Genomic DNA, 19,795 nt, shown 5'->3' on the forward strand with positions numbered 1-19,795 from the left:
AAGTGGCAATGGCCAAGAGCGAAGGCTGTGTGCATGAAGCCAAGAGAGGATATTGACCCAGGAACTCAAATTCTTTGGTTTTGGAAACTTCATCCTCTTTGAGAGAAGTTGGGTGTGTTGAAAAAAATGCCAGCATTTCCACACAGGAATCTAGAGGCAAATTCTTTCTAAGTTGGCAAAGAGAAAAAACAGGTCCAACATTTATCATGCCCTCCCCCTCCATTTATGCTACTGGAACACCTTTGACTGCATGGAGAAAGACTTTGAAAATGTGCCATCCTAGGAAGGCAGGAGAAATGAATTCTGGTCACACTTCCTTCTCTTACTACATATTTAGCCTTGGAGAAATACTATGAAAAACAAAAATACAGTAAAGTCTAACAATGGACTTTGTAGTAGGCATCTTCAATCAATGTCCACTAAAGGACCATATGCCAACAGCTTCATCCCCAGGGTAGTACTCTCTTAGGAGGAAGTGGAACCTTTGGGAGGTAGAATTTAACAGAGGGTCTTTGGGGCATTGAGATCATTGCCTTCCAAGAGGCTAGCAGGACACCAGTCAGTCCTATCTTTCTGGTTTTATGGACAGGAACTGATTCATTGTTTTCCACCAATCTCTCCCGGAATGATGTGTTGCCTCATCACAAGCCTATGAAAACAAGGCCAACTCATCATGTCCCAAAGCCTCATTGCTAGAATGACAGAAAGCTGCCTATGATGATTTGTGCCATCAACCTGACAGAATCTAGACTAATCTAGGAGATGGGCTTCAGGGCATGCCTGTGAAGGATTATCTTCATTCTGTTAATTGAGGTTGGAAGACCCACCCACTGTGGGTGACACCATTCCCTGGTTGGAATTCTGGACTGTGTAAGTGGAGAAAGGGAGTTGAGTAACTGTGTGTATTCATCTCTCTACTTCTTGGTTGTGGATGTGACATAATCACGCTACTTCAGACTCCTGGTAGCTTGTCCTCCTCTCTCTGATAGACCATGACTTGAGCTGTGAGCTGAAACAAAACGCCCTTTATGTAGGTGCTTTCGTCAGAATATCTTACAGATACAGGAAATTCTACAAAGGCAGTGATGAACACAATTATGTCCCACATGCCAGCAGAGACAACAAGGATGCTCAAAGACCTGGCGTCTGTGACAGAGACTTGGTTTCCATATCAGTGAGAAGAAGCTTAGGAAATTAAAAAAGCCACTAACAAGTGAGTTATTAGGAATGATGCTTTTTTTCCAGTGGACCATACATCATTCTGTCTTTGAAGAGCTTTAAACCATTTACCCACATGTCAGCCAACACACTCTTCCTTCTTCATTCAGAGATGGCCAGATTTTAAAAGTTCTCTCTGTGAAACATAGCCACTGTAAAGAGACCCATTTTGGAAAGCACCATCCTTCCCCCAGGAACCACAGTTTGGTTCTGTGGGCTCCTGTCCCATTTAAATAGAAGGTGGCAGTTGGCTATCCTGTCCTAGTTTGCTGGCTGCTGAGTGATGGTGATTTGTGCTCGCCAGAGTTGATCTGCCTAGGCTAGAGCTCCGACTCCTGCTAGTCTGAAGTTACACTGGGATGCTAAAATGCACAGATGGCCCAATGAGGACTAAATGAGGTAATGGATGTCAAGGCTCTTTGAAACCCATAAAACAGGACACAAACGTCTGTAATTGTTATGATGACAAACTCAAGGCCAGCGGTTTCCCTGCATCCCTCTAGGCTCTAGAATATCACCCTCATTACAGCATGGGAGTTTGACATTGTTTTTATTTCAAGCCTGGTGTCCAATTGTGGGAGCCATTACCCCCTCCAGAATATGTTCTCAGTGGCATGGTTTTCCCACAAACATCAGGTCTTTCCTAAGTGCCTGTATAAGTGGGTGAAGTTCTATGGGCATCTCAGATGAGTGCAGAGAAAAAGCCATGAGAAGAAGAAGATGAAGGAAGAGAAGAAGTGTGTGTGAAAGGGGGAGGTGACCTTAGGCAACTGCATAGCTACCAAGCCGGGGGAAGGACTGTCTATTCGAAAACCTACTAAGAATGATCTAAAACATAAAAACAAGAGGACGCCCATTCTAAAAGGGAGATGTAAAATAACAGAGGAAAATGCCCTTTGTCAAAGTTCTCTGTCACTGTATCCTTACTAATCTAACAGTGTTCTGAAAACGATTTTGCCTGACCCAGAAACCCAAGTAGAGTGAGTGGGGAGGTTCTGAACAAGATGTGTTTTAAGCAAATCATAATGGGTCTGTTGATGTCTTCAACACAGTGTCTGAAGGACTGTACTGGAAAATCTGTCTAAGATATTCGGGTGGCTGTCCTCATGTGAATACTGACCAGGTACCATCTGGCTCTGAGGCCAAACAAGTTGCTTTGAGTTTGACAAGAACTCCACAGCAGAGACGCTCTTTAATTTCTTGAAGATGCTACATCAGCACCCGTTGGAAAGAGAAGAAAAGGAACTGACATCTCTTTCTAAACATACAACATTAATTTTCCTTTTCAGTCTAAATTCAGCCAAAAATCTAAACAATCGTTTAAAGCACTCCCACACTAAATGAAATTTCAGATCACAAATGAAAGAAGGAGTGTTCCTTGCAGCAGGAACTGTCACCAGTCACTGTCTCGCTAATAAAATTCACCTCCACCTACAGAGGCTGCCGTCAAGAACTTCTCTGGGTTGATGCCTCTGAGTTACCAATAGCCCCCTTATCTCAACCTTGAGTTTTCAGAGACAAACAGAGGAGTCAACTTCGCTGCCCACCACCGAACCCACTGACTAGAGAGTCACAGAATTTCCAATAGAGCCACCTGCCGAGGGCTGGGCAATGGTTGGCATTGGGCAGCAGTTCCAAGCAGTGGGCCAGTCGCTGACAGCAGGACCCACTCAGCAATGGCCTCTGATGGGCCTCCACACTGCAAAATGGGCCAGCACTTGCCAGCAATTAAGAAATAATGGCATGGGGCTGGTGGCATTTGGCAGAATGGGATTTTCCCGGGGACACCTGATGGCTTGTTTTGTAGAGAATATGGCCTATAAGATGGGGCATGCTGTCACACATAACCCTGCAGGGAGTTATTTCTGTTCAGACAGGACACCTGGCCCCAGGTACTGAGAAGCCTGCAGTTTCGAAGCTCCATTAAGAAGACGACTGGTACCGTGTCAAGGAGAACAAGATGCTACCCTCCCTCCTCCAAAGCTGTCTAGAGCACAACCACAAGCCAAGTGAAGGAGTGCTGCCTTTGCACAAGAGGCCTTCAGCTCTGTCTCAATGGGAGGTAATTACAACAGCAACACTAACCCTCGTGATTGCCTTCTTTCTAACCAGACCCCACTGGAAGCCGCAACACCGGGAACATGGCTTTAAGTACAGCCTTTGGGTAGACTACTACTTTCCCAAATGGAACTAGGCAGGTTCCCGTTCTGAATTTGAGGATAATGTCATGGTCTGCCTTCTCTGCTCAACTTGGTCACACAGAGAGAAATCCTATCCCTTATCTGGCACGCTCTCTACACCTTACTGGATCAGTCTCTAAGGACACAAGATCAGATTTTATCTTCCCAGTTATCCTACCCCTTGAGTAACAGGAAGAGTGTTAATTATAGAGTAGGTATTCAATAGTTATTGACTGAATAGCTGCAGGACATAGAAATGCAAGTTGTTGGAACTTAGGTATGGACAGGATCTAAGGACATATCAATATTTCTGAACCAAAGGGTTCAATAGCTTCTTCCTGAGTGGATGAATTAGTACAAGAAGGTGACAAAGACACTTCCTCTCAATAACCCACCACAAAAAAAAAAGAAGTTGATTTCCCTGAAGAAATGTCCTAGGGAGAAGGGACATTTTAACCATTGCACGTTCTCTGCCAGACCTCGGGGCATGCATACATGTGTGCCTACATGCATATATGTGTACATGTGAGGCTGTATGGAGAGAGAGAAGGGACTGGGGCCCACGTTCTGAGGATGGCTTCAGGCCTAGAAGTCTTACCACCTACCTTGTTATGATACTGCAGCATCTGAGTTATGATCCTGATTTTCGGGTGGTAGTTCTTTATGGAGATCACTCTGAAAAAGAAAGAACCAGAACTGAAGCAGGCTCTGTGTGACCCACAGAGTGTGATGGAGGAGGAGTCATTTGACTAGGCAACCTTGGCCAAGTTGGCAACCAGGGCCATGCAGGGGGCTGTGTTCAAATAAAGAATGTGCTCTCCTCACCATACCCACTGGTGGCATGAAAAACAAGTGACAAGGGACCCACTGGTATATATTTCAGGCATTACAAACACCAGGGACAGGCAGAGCAGTAAAGTATACGCTGACCATACCTCTGGATAGATGGAGACTAGTGATCAGACTCTAAGGCCAGACTTGACTACAGAGCAAGTTCAAAGCTAGCCTGGGCAACATGAGACTCTGCCTTAAAAACAAACATGAAGGACTCCTGTGATGCCTAGGAGATGGAATAGGAACCCGAATGGACTGGAGATGGGAGCTTTTGATGCTTATAGACAGGTAATGTAAGCCTAGACCATAAGCTTCTGGAGATCTGCAGTCTCCCACTCCCCAGCCTAAAAAAAAAAAAAAAAAACCTCTGTGCCTAAAACAAACCCCTCTGCTCTGTGTCCAGTTAACAACTTGAGACAATGATGACAGCTCAAACAGGCCACCTGACAAATGGCTCTGATTATCACATACCCTTTGGACATTCTCATAAATGTGATTTTTAAGCAGAACTCTTGGGATATGATCAAGGACTCTGCCTTCCACAGCATAATGAAGACTTGACCACTGGTTCAAGTTAAAAACCAGCACCCTAAATATATGGTGATTTGGTGGGAAATCTCCTCTGATTGCCCTTGGTCCTTTACCAAGCCTGGATGACCCCACCAGCCAACCTTCCCTGGCATCCCTTCTCCTGTCAATCACACTGCCAAAGGGGAGAAGTAAGGAGCCCATGAATGGAAACACCTGGCTTCCAGCACAGCTATTGTGCTAATGAACTGGGTGACCCTCCGGAAATCCCTGGCCTCTCTGTTCCTGTCTTCTCATCTGGACACTGGGGGCAACGGTACCTGCATTGTTTACTTCACAGGCTTGGTATGAGGAGCAAATGGGAGACCAGATGTTAAAATGCTTTGAAATCATTAAAGGTCCTCTCCACGTGTAAGCTATGGTTTTTGTCATTACCAACCCTGTCAGGGGTGACATTGTACATTTCCTTCTATGACAAGGAAGGCTAAAGAATGGAATTCCAGAGAAAGGCCCACCTCCTAAGCCTCATCAGGAATGCAAGCGCAATTATCACAACCGCCCCTACAAACTTCCCACCAAGCTCCGTTCTTCCCCTTGCCACTTTTTCTGCAAAACTGGAAAGAAGGCAGTCAGACAGCAGCTTCATCTGAAGAAACTGCAGCCAGACATGTGGAGAGAGGGTTCCCAAGAAAGCCTCTCTGCACACATTCACCCTGAGCTTTGCACCGGAAGGACTTCCTGTCAGTTTTGAGAGTGTCATGTTGGCCTCTGCTGAGATGTAACTCGGGGCTTTTGAGCCTGTCTGTCTGTCTCTCGGTGCAGTCCACAGCCAGCATTCTGCATTAGCTCATTTCAAATGCCTCTTTGACATTTTAATTTCAAAAGCAGCAGATTGGTCTCATTAATCTAAGGAGGAATATACAAATAAGAGAAAAGCTGAAGCCACATTTAACCCTGAGTTTGCCATTCCCTTTTGGATCTTCCACTGATTCTTTTTAGATCTTTCACTGATTCCCCCTTTCTTACATTCCTAACAGCCCTCTATACCCAGTGAGTTCTATACCTTGCCATCCCATCATTCTCCCTGACATCTACGTGTGCTCACATTAACCCTTTATCCTCAGTTCCAATAAAATATTACAATGATGAGAAATGCCCATTTCAAAGCTACCACACATTTCTATTTTTCACCACTGAGGAGAAATAAAAGTACACACTCCGGGAACTTCTCTGTGTGGTCAAAAACAAAAGTTTCGTGCTCCTAGTTTCTTTGTTTGCAATAAAGAAAAAGATGGAGACTTGTCCCCTGAAGGACAATTTTATCACTTCAAATGACAGGGGGAAAAAATGTGTCAAAGGGTAGAAATACTACTTAGTTCCAAAAATGACAAGGGACACATTCTTAACTGAAGTGGACCTGTGTGGTCACTTTCCACTGAGGCCTGGTAGGAGGAGATGGGCTCAGGTGTGAAGCCAGTTCCCACGGCACCCTCCTTGCAGCCTGGCAAGCCACGTCTTACTAGACTTGATGCACAAATTTCCTTAAAACACGGAACCGAGTCTATTGCCAAAGAAAAGTGACTGGAAGGGGAGAAGATCATGCCAGATGGTTTCTTCCAGACAGAAGGTCCAGATACTGACAGGAAGACTGGATCAACCTAAATGCACCAGAGGAATTCCTCTGCCTCACTGATGGGCAAGTCCATGTACCTGGCGAACACTAATTGAAACCGAGATGAAGTGTTCATGAGCATTGTAAAGACCCAAAGGCAACGTCCCAACTCTCAGCTAGGGGTAAATCCTTGAATCCCAGAGAAGCAAGCTGCAATTAGCATTTGGACTATGTGTGGTCCAAACGACGGCTATTCACTGTTAAGCAAGAGTTGTTGGGAATACAGTGGAAATGAAGTATTTCACTTAGTTCAGGCTCTCTCTAGAAGGTTCTCTTTATTATCTTCCCCTACCTTAAGTGACTATTCTAAAATTTATATCAGAGAAAAAAACAAAATCTAAAAGGATTTTAGCTAACGACAGCAAAATGTTTGGACTTTTCAGTCATTTTCAAGATACAAGATATGATGTCAGGTCTGTGGGAAGAACAATAGCTAAAGAAAACTTTTTTCTGAAATAAGAGTAAATTAGGGTCTTAGAGTCGGGGTTAAAAACTAGCCTTTGCGAGGCCTAGTCCATGTGTAAAAAAGGCATTAACTATTAGTGTTCTAGATTTGTCTCTCCCCAGACCACGATCTGTTTCCAAACAAACAAACAAACCAAACATGAAGAGTGGGGACTTGGATCCATCTAGGATTAAGAAATAATCTATATAACTCAGTATCTCAGAGATACATAGTAATGTCAAAACCCCTGAAGACCACTCATCTCATCAAGGGAAACCGAGACAAGCTAATTAACCAATGGCTTTCAGAGCAACAATAATCAACCTGATGTAGACAGGCTGGGGACGTACTAACAAGGGGCTTCTTAGCCTCAGCTACTGGCATTTTGGGCCAGATAGTTTTCTAGATAGGGATTGCGCTATGCATTGTAGGAAGTTAGGCAGCATTCCTAGCCTTTACCCACTGGATCCTAGCAAGACCACCTGCTAATTGTTTCAAATGCAAAGATGTTGAACATGTTGAAAAATACCTCCTGGAGGTGCTTTAAGACCCTCCCCTAGTAAAGACATCTTGGGTCCAATTCCTTTTAGATAACATAGTTTTTTAAAAAATGAAAATTTAAGATTTTATGGATATGAATCTGGGGTGGAGGGGGGCGTGTAACGCCACTTGAAGGCAGAAGTCAGCATTGAGTGTTGTTCCTTAGATGTGGATCACTTTGGCTTTTTGAGACAGGTCTCTCAGGGACTTGGAACTCACCCAATTAGGCTAGGCAAGGTGGCCCATGAGTCCCATGGATCTGCTTGTCTGATTCCTAGGATTCAAGTGTGCCCCTATGTCTCAGTTTTTAAAATTGGTTCTGGAGTTTAAACTCACATCCCTCCACTTGCACCATGGCACTTTACCAACTGACTCATCTCCCCAGCCCTGAGAGTAGGGCACTTTAACTTAGACCTGGACCTATCCTTCCTTTTCTGGTTCTTTCTCTAGGAATCTGAGACCCAAGAGCAACTCTGAGCATTAGCCATGCCATCTGCTAACTCGGAACTTCCTGTTGGTGGTTCCCTGTATGGCAACACTCTCTTCAGCTCCACCAGCTGCAGACAGCAGCCATTGTTGACTGGTATATGAAGGAAAGATGGTCCACAGAGACAGTCCTCTGCAAACCCAAAAGAGGGAACATGTAAGCAATTGGGAGACCAATCCTGGACCTTCCCCAGCACCTGATTCCCTAAGTTACCTCATGATGTTGGAGGCATCTTCTGCATCCGGGTCAGCGCAGTACTTATTGGCAAGGATCAGGCACGCATCTGCTGACTCTATCTGAGAGACCAAAAGGAAAAATCTTAACAAACACAAACATATAAATAGATATACTCAACTGCAGTCTCTTTTTGTTGACAGCATTTAGAGAACCTGGTATTTTGCAAGGAAAGGGGAAAAAAAGCTAAAAAAAAAATAGTCTTGTCAAATGTGTAGGTTGCAGGTCAGATCTTTCTTAGAGGATAAAAATTCCAGTGTGAACCTGAGTAATTATGCTCTTCATTTGGCCTGGCTGCTTACAGGCATATTTGCTAAAGTCCTTCAAGTTCACTTCATTAAGCCGCTCAATCTCATTCCCACTTCCTCTTTCCACTGTCTGTACAATCATCCTCATTTTTCCAGCCAGGAAATAGAAGTCACTGGGTTAAACCCCTCCCCCTCAGGTTAGGATGTGGACAAAAACAGTTGCAGAGTCGGCAACATAGACGGGATCGTCAAGGGGCTGGAGAGAGGACTCCGTGATGAAGACACTTGTTGCTCTTGCAGAAGACAGAAGTTTCATTCCCAGCACCCACGTGGTAGCTCACAACCATTGAAAACTTCAGTTCCAGGGCATCTGACTCCCTCTTCAGGCCTGTAGGCTTCAGGCCACAGGAAGTACACATACATACATGTAGGTAAAACACTCATACACATCAAATTAAAATAAGTAAATCTTTTTTTAAAAATCCTTCATCAAACCTTATGTACATTTTAATTATGTGTGTCCCAAGAAGAAACTGGAGCCTTAATAGACAACAGCTCAATGCTGTTTACTGTTCGTTACTACTCAGGTATTCAAAAGACAAATAATTTATATAAATGAAATGATTCTTTGCAGATGGATCCAAAAGGCAACCTACTGACTTATCTTAATGTGAGCCAAAAGGGGGTTTTTGTTCCTTAGAGGGACCATGAGTTTGATGTGCTAATAATTGCTTGCATTTAAATTAGGCCTGTGAACAAAAGCTATTTTCTCTGTCCTTATGACTTGGGTCATGTCTGGATAAAATTAAGATGAACTAGCTACATAAGCATGAGAATTCACATGCTGACCTGGGTCTGCAAGTCTCCTGCTCACAATGTTGTACTTACTAGATTGTTCCAGCATTCAGTAGGAGGGCCGTGGTTCTCTCCCTGGTATGTCACACATTGTCTCTTGATTTCTTTAGCAATGTAAAGAATTCACACAAATCCTTTTGCATTTTCGATGTTTGCTGCTACAGCAATTACGGAACTCTTTGGTGACCACAGTTAGCATTTAAACTTCCGTGGGTTCACACAGTATTAATGAACTGCCACTGGCCCACAAATGTTGAACACACTCACAAAAACTGTGTTAAATGAATGAAGTAGCAGATGCCAGCTCACTTTCTTTTCTAAAGCTGTGTCCCTTTCTTTTCTAAAGCCTTGCTTGTGCTTTATGAGAAGATGCCAGTTCAGAAGGGTCCACGAAGAATACAGTTAGCTTATTACCAAATGATGCGAAGTCTGGTGGGGTTTTTTTGTTGTTGTTGTTGTTGTTGTTGTTGTTTTTGAAAAAAGGAAGCCCAAATGTTTTATAGCTTTGTGTAATTTTCTTTTCTAACATTTCTCACAGACATAATTAATGGATTTGAAACCTATGCTGAGTTCCATTAGGTGGAAACTAATCATTTGTGATGTTACATTGTGCATGGCTTTTTATCTGTTCAACTTTAATTTTTTTACTTTTATTTATTATTAGAGAGTGGAGTATAGAAATCACCCACTATTATAGAGTTGAAGTTATTCTATATGTTTGAGTCCAGTAGTATGCTTTATGAAATTGGGCGGACCAGAGTTTGGTGTATACATTTTAGTATTATAAGAGTTTCTTGGTTGATTGCTCTCTTGATTAGCACAAAGTGTCTCTCTTTGTCTCTCCTGGTTAATTTTAGTTTGAGGTCGATTTTTGTGGGATAGCAGGATACTGGCACCTGCTTGCTTCCTGCTCCCATTCACTTAGGATGGTTCTTCTATCCTTTCACTTTAAGGAGGTGGCTATCTTTGAAAGTTAGATGAGTTTTGTGTAGACAACAGAAAGATGGTTTGTTTCTTAACACATTCACCTAATTTGTGTCCTTTGACTGGGGATTTGGGGCTCATACTTCATATTTCAAGTTGTTATTGAAAAGTGTGGTTATCGCTGTCACTTGGCTATTCCTTTTGCTCTTTGTGTTCTTCATCCTACTTGGTGTTTCAGTAATTGCAGCTTCATTTTTTGTTTCTATGGCTTCTTGGAAATGCCTATTCCTTTCTCATTTGTGTGTGTGTGTGTGTGTGTGTGTGTGTGTGTGTGTGTGTGTATGTATGTGTATACACATTAAAGTGAGAGGACAATTTGTGGGAATTGGTTCTCTCCTTCCACCAAGTAGGTCCTGGAGCTCAAACTCAGACAACAGGCTTTGCAGCAAGTACCTTTACCCACTGACCCATGGGGATGAGATAGCCCCAATGTAACGTTTGAGCCCTACTTTGGGAGTGGCTGATTTAGAAGAAAATAGAGAAGTATATTCTATATTAAGACTAACCTAAACGTGAAATACTTGCAGATGGTCTAGGGTGGACAAGCAGAGCAAGGTCCTGGGGCCAATGAAAGAGTGTACTGGGGTTAGTAACATCTGAGTTATCTAGTTAACAGTTTAGAAGATGGCTCTTGGCTGCCCTGGGAGTCATGACCCCAACCCTCCAGAAAAAGTAAAAGCATTTATTTTTCCTTACCTTGACTCTGGCAAGATCATGTGGATTGAGGACGGAACCCTGATAAAATTCCACCTGAGTAAAATGTCGTTTGAACAGAGCCTCAAGCTCAAGGTTTGGGGAGATGCTGTATAGACAGATAAGAAACAACTGTTAAAACAATACAGTGGTGATCTCAGACTCTGTGGCTCCCTTGGTTTTAATTTCCACATAAAGACCTGAACAAAGGCCCTAACCTTCTGAGAAACCTCCTTCCCTGCCCTAAATAAAAGACTCATAGTTAAGAGAAGTAAACACCACTGAAATCAAACCCAAAGGTCTCTGGCCTTACAAAGGCTGGGGCTGATGTGGTAAAGTGTCTTCCTCATTGTTACCACTAGAAAAGACAGAGCTGTGGCATCAATGTGATTGGTTATTATATATGTCAACTTGACTGGGCCACCTTGGAAGGGCTAGATGAAGGTGATTTCTAGGTATGTCAATTTGGAGATGGCAGATTGTGCAACTTGCCAGCCTCAGAATTGAGGGAGCTAATGTCTTACCAAAAGTCTTTCTCCATATAGGGTGGGTACTGCCCATGAGTAAATAGATTTATATGGGGAGATCTATCCTTAAGTCAACTGTACAGCCCAATCAGGTTTTCCTTCACAATAAGAGCTGACATTTACTGAACATTTCCTGCATGCCTAACTGGGCTCTGCACACTTCACATAAATTGATTCATTTCATTTTTTTTTTTTTTTTTTTTTTTTTTTGGTTTTTTGAGACAGGGTTTCTCTGTGTAGTCTTGGTGCCTGTCCTGGATCTCCCTCTGTAGATGACCAGGCTGGCCTCGAACTCACATAGATCTGCCTGGCTCTGTCTCCCGAGTGCTGGGATTAAAGGCATGTGCCAACACTGCCCGAGATTCATTTCATTCTTACAACACCCCAAGGAGACAGAATATCTCCTCTGTTCACAGATGTGGAAGCTGAGGCATAGGGAAGTAACTTGCCCAGCCAGTCATTGGTTAAGTCAGGATTCAGGTTAAAGATGCACTTGGCACTATGTCTATGGATTAAATGAAAATCCATCTACACAGAGCCGGCCTCAGGCACCACACAGAGACTCAGTGTAACAAGAGTGTTAATATACCTAGTACACTGTGTGCTAGTTAATACTGTCAACTGGATGGGATCTAGAGTCACCTAGGAGACCAACCTCTGAACATTTATGTGAAGGATTATCTAGATTGGATTAAGTGAGGTAGAAAGATCCATTATGAATGGGGCAGTACCATCTTTTAGTCTGGGGCCCATACTAAATACAAAAGGAGAAAACAGACTGAGCACCAGCATTCACCTCTCTCTGCTTCCTGCATGCAGACTCAAGGCGAGCAGCTGCCTCACGCTTTCAACCCCATGCTTCCCAGGCCTCTATGGACCCTCAAACTGCAAGCTGCAGTCAACCTTTCTCTCTTTAAGTCCCTTTTGTCCCGTGTTTTGTTACCCTGCTTCTTCTCGGCTTGCATGGTCCCTCTGCTGCACTGGGAAACGATCCACACAATCACATTCGTTATCCCACACCAGCACAGCAGACACACCTGATTGCACAGGTCCACCCTGATGACGGGACAAGAATGGTGACTTGGATCCTAGTGAATTTCACTGTTAGGTATTTCAGAAAGAAACTCAGATATGGTCCCAGACCACCTCACTGGAGTCGGCTTCCAACCCTGGACTAGGATGTTGCTTCGCCCTCCAAGGGTTCTAAACCAAACTGTGGAAAATTACCTCTTACCTAAGGAGCCAGCAGGAGCCATGGCTTATTCAACCTTGTCCCCATTCTCAACCACCTCCATCTCCACCACACACCTACAGACACTCAGACAGAAGCACATGGCTGGCCAGAGGCCCTAGTGACAGCAGCGGGGGGGGGGGGGGGGGGGAGGGGGGTCTTACTTGTGAAGAAAGACGATCTCCACGTTGACATCATCCCGGTCCTTGTGCAGAAAGTCCTTCAGGAAGTTAGAGACACTCTCCAGAGTGATGTGGCCACAGACTACAATGTGCCTGCATAGGAGAGGCCAGTTAGTTCCAGCCAGACCCAGGGACGTGACCCCACATCCTGGTCCCTGACAAGGCAGCAGAAGTGAGGCGGCTGCTAGGGGAACATCTCTCTCCACCCTCAGCCCCTGTCAACCCAGTGCCCATCCCCAGTGGGTCATGAGGCAAAGCGATGGCACTAACAGTTGCTCAGAGGCTCCTGGAGAGAAAAAGCATATGGCTGCTCACCTGATGCCGCACAAAATCCTATTAAAAGCCCAGCCACTTGGCCAAGCGGTTTTATGCATTTAACAATAAGTGGCATTATGCTTGTGCTTAAATGCTACATTATCAAGTCCCTTGCAGATTCCTATCTCTCCCTTTCTGCCCACAAAGCGTCCTCCTGGGAGATTTACCGCAGCAGTCTTGGTTTATGACATACAGCTTATCAGGTAATGAGATAACAAATCTTGCTGAAACGATGATTTTGTGTGTAAGAAAGCGGACTTTTATCAGGGTGGCTAATGTGCAGCTTGACACGTTATAGGCTCGGCTGGCCATAAGCAGTAAAAAGGAAATTTTGCATTTTTCTACCATAACTTCTCCCACAATGGGGGCATGTAACACTTTACAGTAAGTGAGCATTACTCGGGGCTAAATGGAGATGGGATGCCCATGGAATGGAAGATGGAGCTGCCTGCTGTGGCTGGGTTCCCAGAGGACTGCTGCCTCACGGTGCTTGGGACTTCCCCCGAGAGCCAAACTAATTCACCTGAAGACCTTACAACAGGCAGAAGCCGGGGAGACATGAATGTGAAAATGCTGACTTTGTTCTAGGCTGCTTCTGACTTTGGTTTCTAGAAATAGCAGCTCATCCCCAGGAAATGAGATCCTTTTCCAGAACATTTCAGACCTCCAGCCTCTCCAACAACTTTTCTTCCTGAAACAACGTGACCTTAGCGTCAGACCATCCTGGGCTCACTTACATTGGCTTCACACTGCTCAGTCACAAGACCACGCTCTGAGAATTGGCCTCAAGAACAACAGCAGCTCGGCTGCAGAGCTGCAAACACCAGCTTCTAGCAAGGACACTGTGCTAACTGGCTCAACTCCCTCCACTCCACCCTTCAGGCTGACAGAGGGTAGATCTCTAATGTGTTTTAAGACAGGGCCAGGTGGTGAACATGCAGGAAGGCAGTTTCCCGGGAAAACTTCAGAATGCCCAAGTCCTTTACCCTTTCTAATTGCTCTGTTCACACTGTAATATGGCAGAAAGCTCATTGGCTGGAGGCAGCTTATAATAGGAGGAGGAGGTGATGATGGTTTATGCAATGTCCCATTAGACGTCATTACAAGAGCCTGCCCTTTCGTGGCAATTTGGTGCTCCACTAAGTATGGGAGAATAATGCAGTAAACTCATTGGGGAAAAGATAATGGTGCAGAACAAAGAGTAAATCAATAATATGCACGATGCAGTTAATAATATGACCGTTATGGACTGTTATTGTTACGGTGATGCACTTAGCAATCAGGCAAGCCATGGTCATGAAGGGGAAGGAAGAGCGGCAGTGTGATACATCAGAAGAGACGTCGGAACACGATCATATCGCCCCCTCAACAGCATCTGCTGGGGTGTGGGGGGAGGGGGTCACTTAGCCACTCACCCACATTTCACGCCCAAAGCCCTGTATCACTAGCCCCTTCCGACTCTACAGCTGTAAAATACACTATATATCTGAATTCATGAAATAAACAGACTACTTGGACTTTCACAGTTTTTCTCATATCTTAAAATGTTTTCTGTGGTAGAAGCATATTTACGAACAAAGCATAAGTAAGTACGCATGTTCTGAATGAGATGTGGGATTCTGAGTTGGCATAAGCATGTCCAGAAAGTGAGCGAGAAAGAGGATTTTCCTCCTGACCTGAACTCCACACTAATGACAAAGGTATTAGTTACCTGGTGCATTCTAACATGAAGACACCAGGATGGAGAAAATGCCGACAGGAATCCAACTTGTGGGGATCTCTACAGCTGAAGCTACGTCTTGGGTGAAAGAGCAAGCCAGATAAGCAAGAACCCAAGTAACCTGCTGTGATGCCAAGGAGAGGCTATCCCAGACAAGCTACTTCTTCCAGCCTACAGAAGGAGAAGCTGAGAGGTCAATCCCAGCCAGCCCACCAGCCAGCCAGCCAGCCTGCCTCTGCATCAGATATTGCGCATTTCCGAGTTCTACACTGGCATATCCCTGGTTATGATTCACAGCCAGACTCAAATGAATGGTGGCTTGGGACAGCTGAACACTCACCCTTCCTGTTCTGCACGCAAAGGATGGAGTGAACATCTGACAGCATGCCTCCCTCCCCCCGCCCCGTTGCTGGTGGCTGCTCTGAAATCATTCATCCTAAGAGACTAAGAGAGAGATGTGTGAAGTGGAAAGGGGGGAGATGAGCACCCACCCCCCACCCCCAACGCATCACCCTGGAATCAAAGGTTCAGCCAGCTGATTTATTCAGCCTTAGAAAATGTCAGGGTTCTATTATTTGAAAGTGTGTCGGGTACATATAAAATATATTCCAATGCAATCAATATTATCCCTTAAGCCTTTAATTAGCTTCCACTTCTCTTAAGAAGTAGACAAATGCTGGCAGGAGAGAGGAAGGGGGTAAAAAGATTGACTTTTTTTTTTTTTTCATTTGGTGCTAGCTGTCCGATACCATGCTAGACAATTGAAAATATATATCTTTTAGCTACAGCATGATTTCTGGGGTGGAGAACAGTCCTTATCAAAAAAGGAAGAAAAAAAATCTTCCTTCAACGTAATTGGTATTTTTGCTCAGAAAAAAAAGGGGGGGTTGTCAGGGGGAAGGAGATTGATTGAAAGCAGATTGCCTTTTTGCCCAGAGAGAGTTATTAGGTACATTATCGTGGCAACCTTGAAGAAGCCATATTGTTCCAATCTGCCCTGTATCTGATTTGAAGATTTACAGCCTCCCCGTTTTGTGCCAATAATCATTTCCCTCCATTTTGTTTTCCATACAATGGAAGTTATCAGGGAGCCTACATATTGAAAATGTTTGGGTGTCGTCAGAATTGATGGATGGCGAGATGTTGCCTCTCCAGCCCTGTGGCAGCATTGGAAGATCAGCCATGGCAGCCCATGTCTGAGGAAACCTCCGATGCCCTATGGGAGCATGAGGAAAAGATGGCAAATGGGGAAAACACTTGAAAATCCCTCAGGCAGTAGTTTAGGAGAGGATATTGTTTCAGGAAGAAAAAAAATCACAATATTTATTATCTCATCTATTCAAAATATGACTGAAAATATTTTATGATGAGAGCAGAGGACTGGCCCCTTGGAAGCAGTGAATATTCATGGGACATGATTGAGGAAGGTCAAAAAATCCCTGTCCAAAATGATCTCTGCTGGCTTCCACAACATCTACAGACCTGCTGGGTGAGATTCACACTCTGATGTCAGACACTAATTAATTAAATAGTCTCAGACAGGTCTCACCAATTTTTCATTTTAGGGGCAGCATTCAGAGCTTTAGAGGCACTGAAAAGAGCTCTTGATTCATGAGATTGTCTCCAAGATTTCCTTAGATAGATAAGACACAGATGGGCCCAGCCAAGGAGCTCGCTGTCCGCATTCTCAAATGGTAGGGACGGTGCAGCATCTTTACATCAGCACTTAGTAGTGTGGGGCTGATATAATTCCATCTAATCCTCAAACAACTTTACGCTCTTACCATAGCGTCTCTTTAGATATTCCCCTCTAAAGCTGTTTCTTTGAAAGGCATCGCTGATGCTCACAGGAAGTAAAAGGAACTGACCCATGATGCAGTCTAGGTGTGAGACTCCAAAGCTCATGGAGATGAAGCTGATAGGTGAGGATTTCTGCTACCTCTCAGCTTCTGCTCCCTCAAGACAGGCAGGATTGGTCCTTGTATGGTAGAGGAGGTATTGTAGGAGTTCTTGGAGGTTCAGAGAGTTTTGTCATGGGAATGGGGTGGACAGAGACGAACTTAAGACATCACAGTTTCTCAGCATCTGTAGACTAGCCTACACCTGATCAGTTGGCCCAAAGGGCTGAAGGAGACAAAAACTCAGTAACACAGAACTCACCGACAGCACTGTTCATCATCTCTAAACCACACTTCAACCTTAATAGTACAGTCTGACAAGCCAAGGGGCTACAAAGGAATGGAAATATCTGTACCAGATTTGGCTCTCCTGTGGAGCTGAGGATTCTCCCCCGCCCAGCCCAGGAATCTGAAGGATAATAAAGAGATGGCCCATTTACAGAAAGTGCTAGTTAAGATAAGCCATTTTTATCTTCAGCTCCAGCCTCTTTTGAGCCCAATGTTAATCTTTGTGCCTGGATTCTATGTGGTCTGGCCACTTGGACTGTGAAGACAGACAACAGATCTAAATCAATGACCATTTCTATTCTAATCTGATGAGATTTGGGGGGGGGGGGGATAAAGCTTGATTGAGTTTGATGAACAGATTATTTCTGAGACAAAGGTAACATAAACATAAGCTCATCTCAGATGTAAAAGGAAGTATCTTAAATATTAACACACTGGTAGCAAATGGAACTTGGTGGAAGGAAGTCATTTATCCAGGACTGGTACCGAGTAAGGGCTCCAAGCAGTGGGTTAATTAGGGATGGGTAGCATAGGTAGGATGGGGAACAGCTAGGGCATCTCGTGGTTGAGCATGATTTCATAATAAAAGACCACTGTACGACTGCAGTGAACTCTCAGGGGTAACTGAGACATTGCCACTCACTTATGCCATAGGCTCATCGTCACCAAATGTTTATGACTGCACTCCTCCTACCACTAGCCACTTCCACCCCTACAATGTGGTGACACAAGTTCTCTCCAGTCACTCTACTTCTGTTGTGGTGGTGGGCCAGGAAGGCCACCATTGCTGAGTGAGTGGCAAGCTGTATCAGAAGTCAATTCCAAGCCTGCGCTTTAGGGTGTCCTCATGGCAAGAGTCTTAAGAGGAAGATAGGGCTTTTCAAGGCTCGGGTGATGGGGCACTAGGGAGTCACTGAGCGAGTTTAGTTCCATGACAACCAAAATCTATGTTTTACACACACACCAGGTAGTATTTCTGAGGGCCAACCACCTTTGAAACATTCTGCATTTCACCATGACAGGGTGTTGGCAATAGGCCCCCACTCACATTTCCGAGTGTATCTTAGCTTCAGAGTGTCTATGGCGCATGCATAGTCTAACGCCCACATTCACTTGACAAGGAATCAGGTTCAGCCATTTGTGCAAGGTGAGTACCCACCAAGGGCAGAACAGCCCCCTCCATTGGATGCCTTCTAAGAACCAGCAGCATCTATGGCTGTGGAAAAGTCCTTGGCTGGGGACCAAGAGACGGGGGAGCAGGCCTGTGTGACCTGGAGCCAGTCACCACAAAAGAAGAGGCTGCCTGGGCCTCACCCATCAGTCCCTCAGGAATCCCTACGGGGTACTAGCTCCCTGCCGGTACTCTAGTACTTGTCATTTTATCTTGTCTAGACGTCTGCAATTGCTTCCTGATTGATTTTCTTGTTTACTCTCTCCACCTCCCCAAGTCTCCCAAACAGACTGAGGCAAACCTGACCGCAATCAGGTCTCCCAAGGTCGAGGAGGTCTTAGAGCTCTCCTTAGCAGGGCCTCGCACCAAGAAGATAGTGTAAAATGCATGGCTCGGGGCTGTTTATTTTTAAAGATACTATATCCATTTTTACTGGAACAAGTATAAAGAACTTAAAAAACCCAGAGCTACCCTGTCACAATAAATCATACAGAGTAAATTGAAAATCCTATACAGCTTTTTCTGAATACATTGCACTCACTTTGTCAAAGAGGTAGATGAAATGTGGCATGTATTGATCTAGATGTCTCTGTGAAACTATAATATTTATATCAAATACATATGCTAGACTCTCTTCTGTCTTTTTGCTGAGCCTTCTAATCATGCCTCTCTCATCCTACCTCCCCCCAGCACCTCCCACCATTAGTAGCCCCTGACATGAGGTGATTGGATTTTAAGTAGAGCCTGGCATGGAGAATGGGTAGCATTTTATCACACAAGGAGCAGGGCAGTTAGAGACCCAGCCAACAGCCACAGGGTGGTCAGTACTCCAGGCTCATGTTTGCCCTCCTGGGCTGAACTTGAACTTTTCAGGATACATGTCTTCCTGACTCTCACGCAAGCTGAACTTCATCTGCCACCTCACCCGGCCCTGTCTTTTGGCTGCTCTGTCTAAAGGCAGCTGGCCCTGATTTGAGTTGGGCCTTCAGACCCTGCTTCACTGTAATTCTCTCCTGCTAGCTCATGACTCCATTGCAAATCGGAAGGACGTCCATCCCCAACTCTCCTTCTTTTTCCTTTACTGAAAACCTGTTCCCAAGAGTCTGTATTCACTATGGGGCAAGACTGTCACCAACAATCCAAGCAAACTGACTCCAGCCTTCAGTCCTTCTCTTTCCATCTTACCCCAGGATCTAGTGAGCATGGCCATTTTCGTGTGTGCATATGTGCGTGTGCATATGCGTGTGTACACACACACACACACACCATTTGTTTTCAAGACCTATTTGTTGGAAAAAGTATGCTTGGTTTGGACACTAAGCCAGAGCCAAGACAGTCAACATTAAACAGCAAACTGCAAAAATGTCTGCCCAATTCAGTCACCTGGAATCTTCTTCCAAATGGGTAAGGGAGCAAAAAAAAAAAAAAAAAGGAAAGAAACAACAGAGTACTTATCATGACAAAAATCCCAAACCCTGACTATAACCGTTTCCTGTTGAGAGAAAGGAGGGGAGGAAGAAAGGAAGAAGAAAGAGGGCGGGTGTC

The 19,795-nt window shown here is 44.6% G+C and overlaps 1 protein-coding gene across 4 annotated transcripts in view; it reads right to left on the bottom strand.

Moving 5' to 3' along the window:
• The window catches only part of Kcnma1 (potassium calcium-activated channel subfamily M alpha 1), a 715,240-nt gene that overhangs the window by 198,115 nt on the left and 497,330 nt on the right, over positions 1–19,795 (bottom strand). For all 4 annotated transcript variants that reach the window (XM_059273863.1, XM_059273862.1, XM_059273861.1 and 1 more), the window contains exons 10-13: positions 12,841–12,951; positions 10,922–11,027; positions 8,118–8,200; positions 4,004–4,073 (exon numbers count right to left, since the gene is read on the bottom strand). In XM_059273863.1, coding sequence (XP_059129846.1) covers positions 4,004–4,073; positions 8,118–8,200; positions 10,922–11,027; positions 12,841–12,951 — 370 coding nt within the window. The remainder of the gene's footprint in view (positions 1–4,003; positions 4,074–8,117; positions 8,201–10,921; positions 11,028–12,840; positions 12,952–19,795) is intronic.

The sequence above is a fragment of the Peromyscus eremicus genome, chromosome 9 (genome assembly GCF_949786415.1).
Source record: "Peromyscus eremicus chromosome 9, PerEre_H2_v1, whole genome shotgun sequence".
Lineage (NCBI taxonomy): Eukaryota > Metazoa > Chordata > Mammalia > Rodentia > Cricetidae > Peromyscus > Peromyscus eremicus.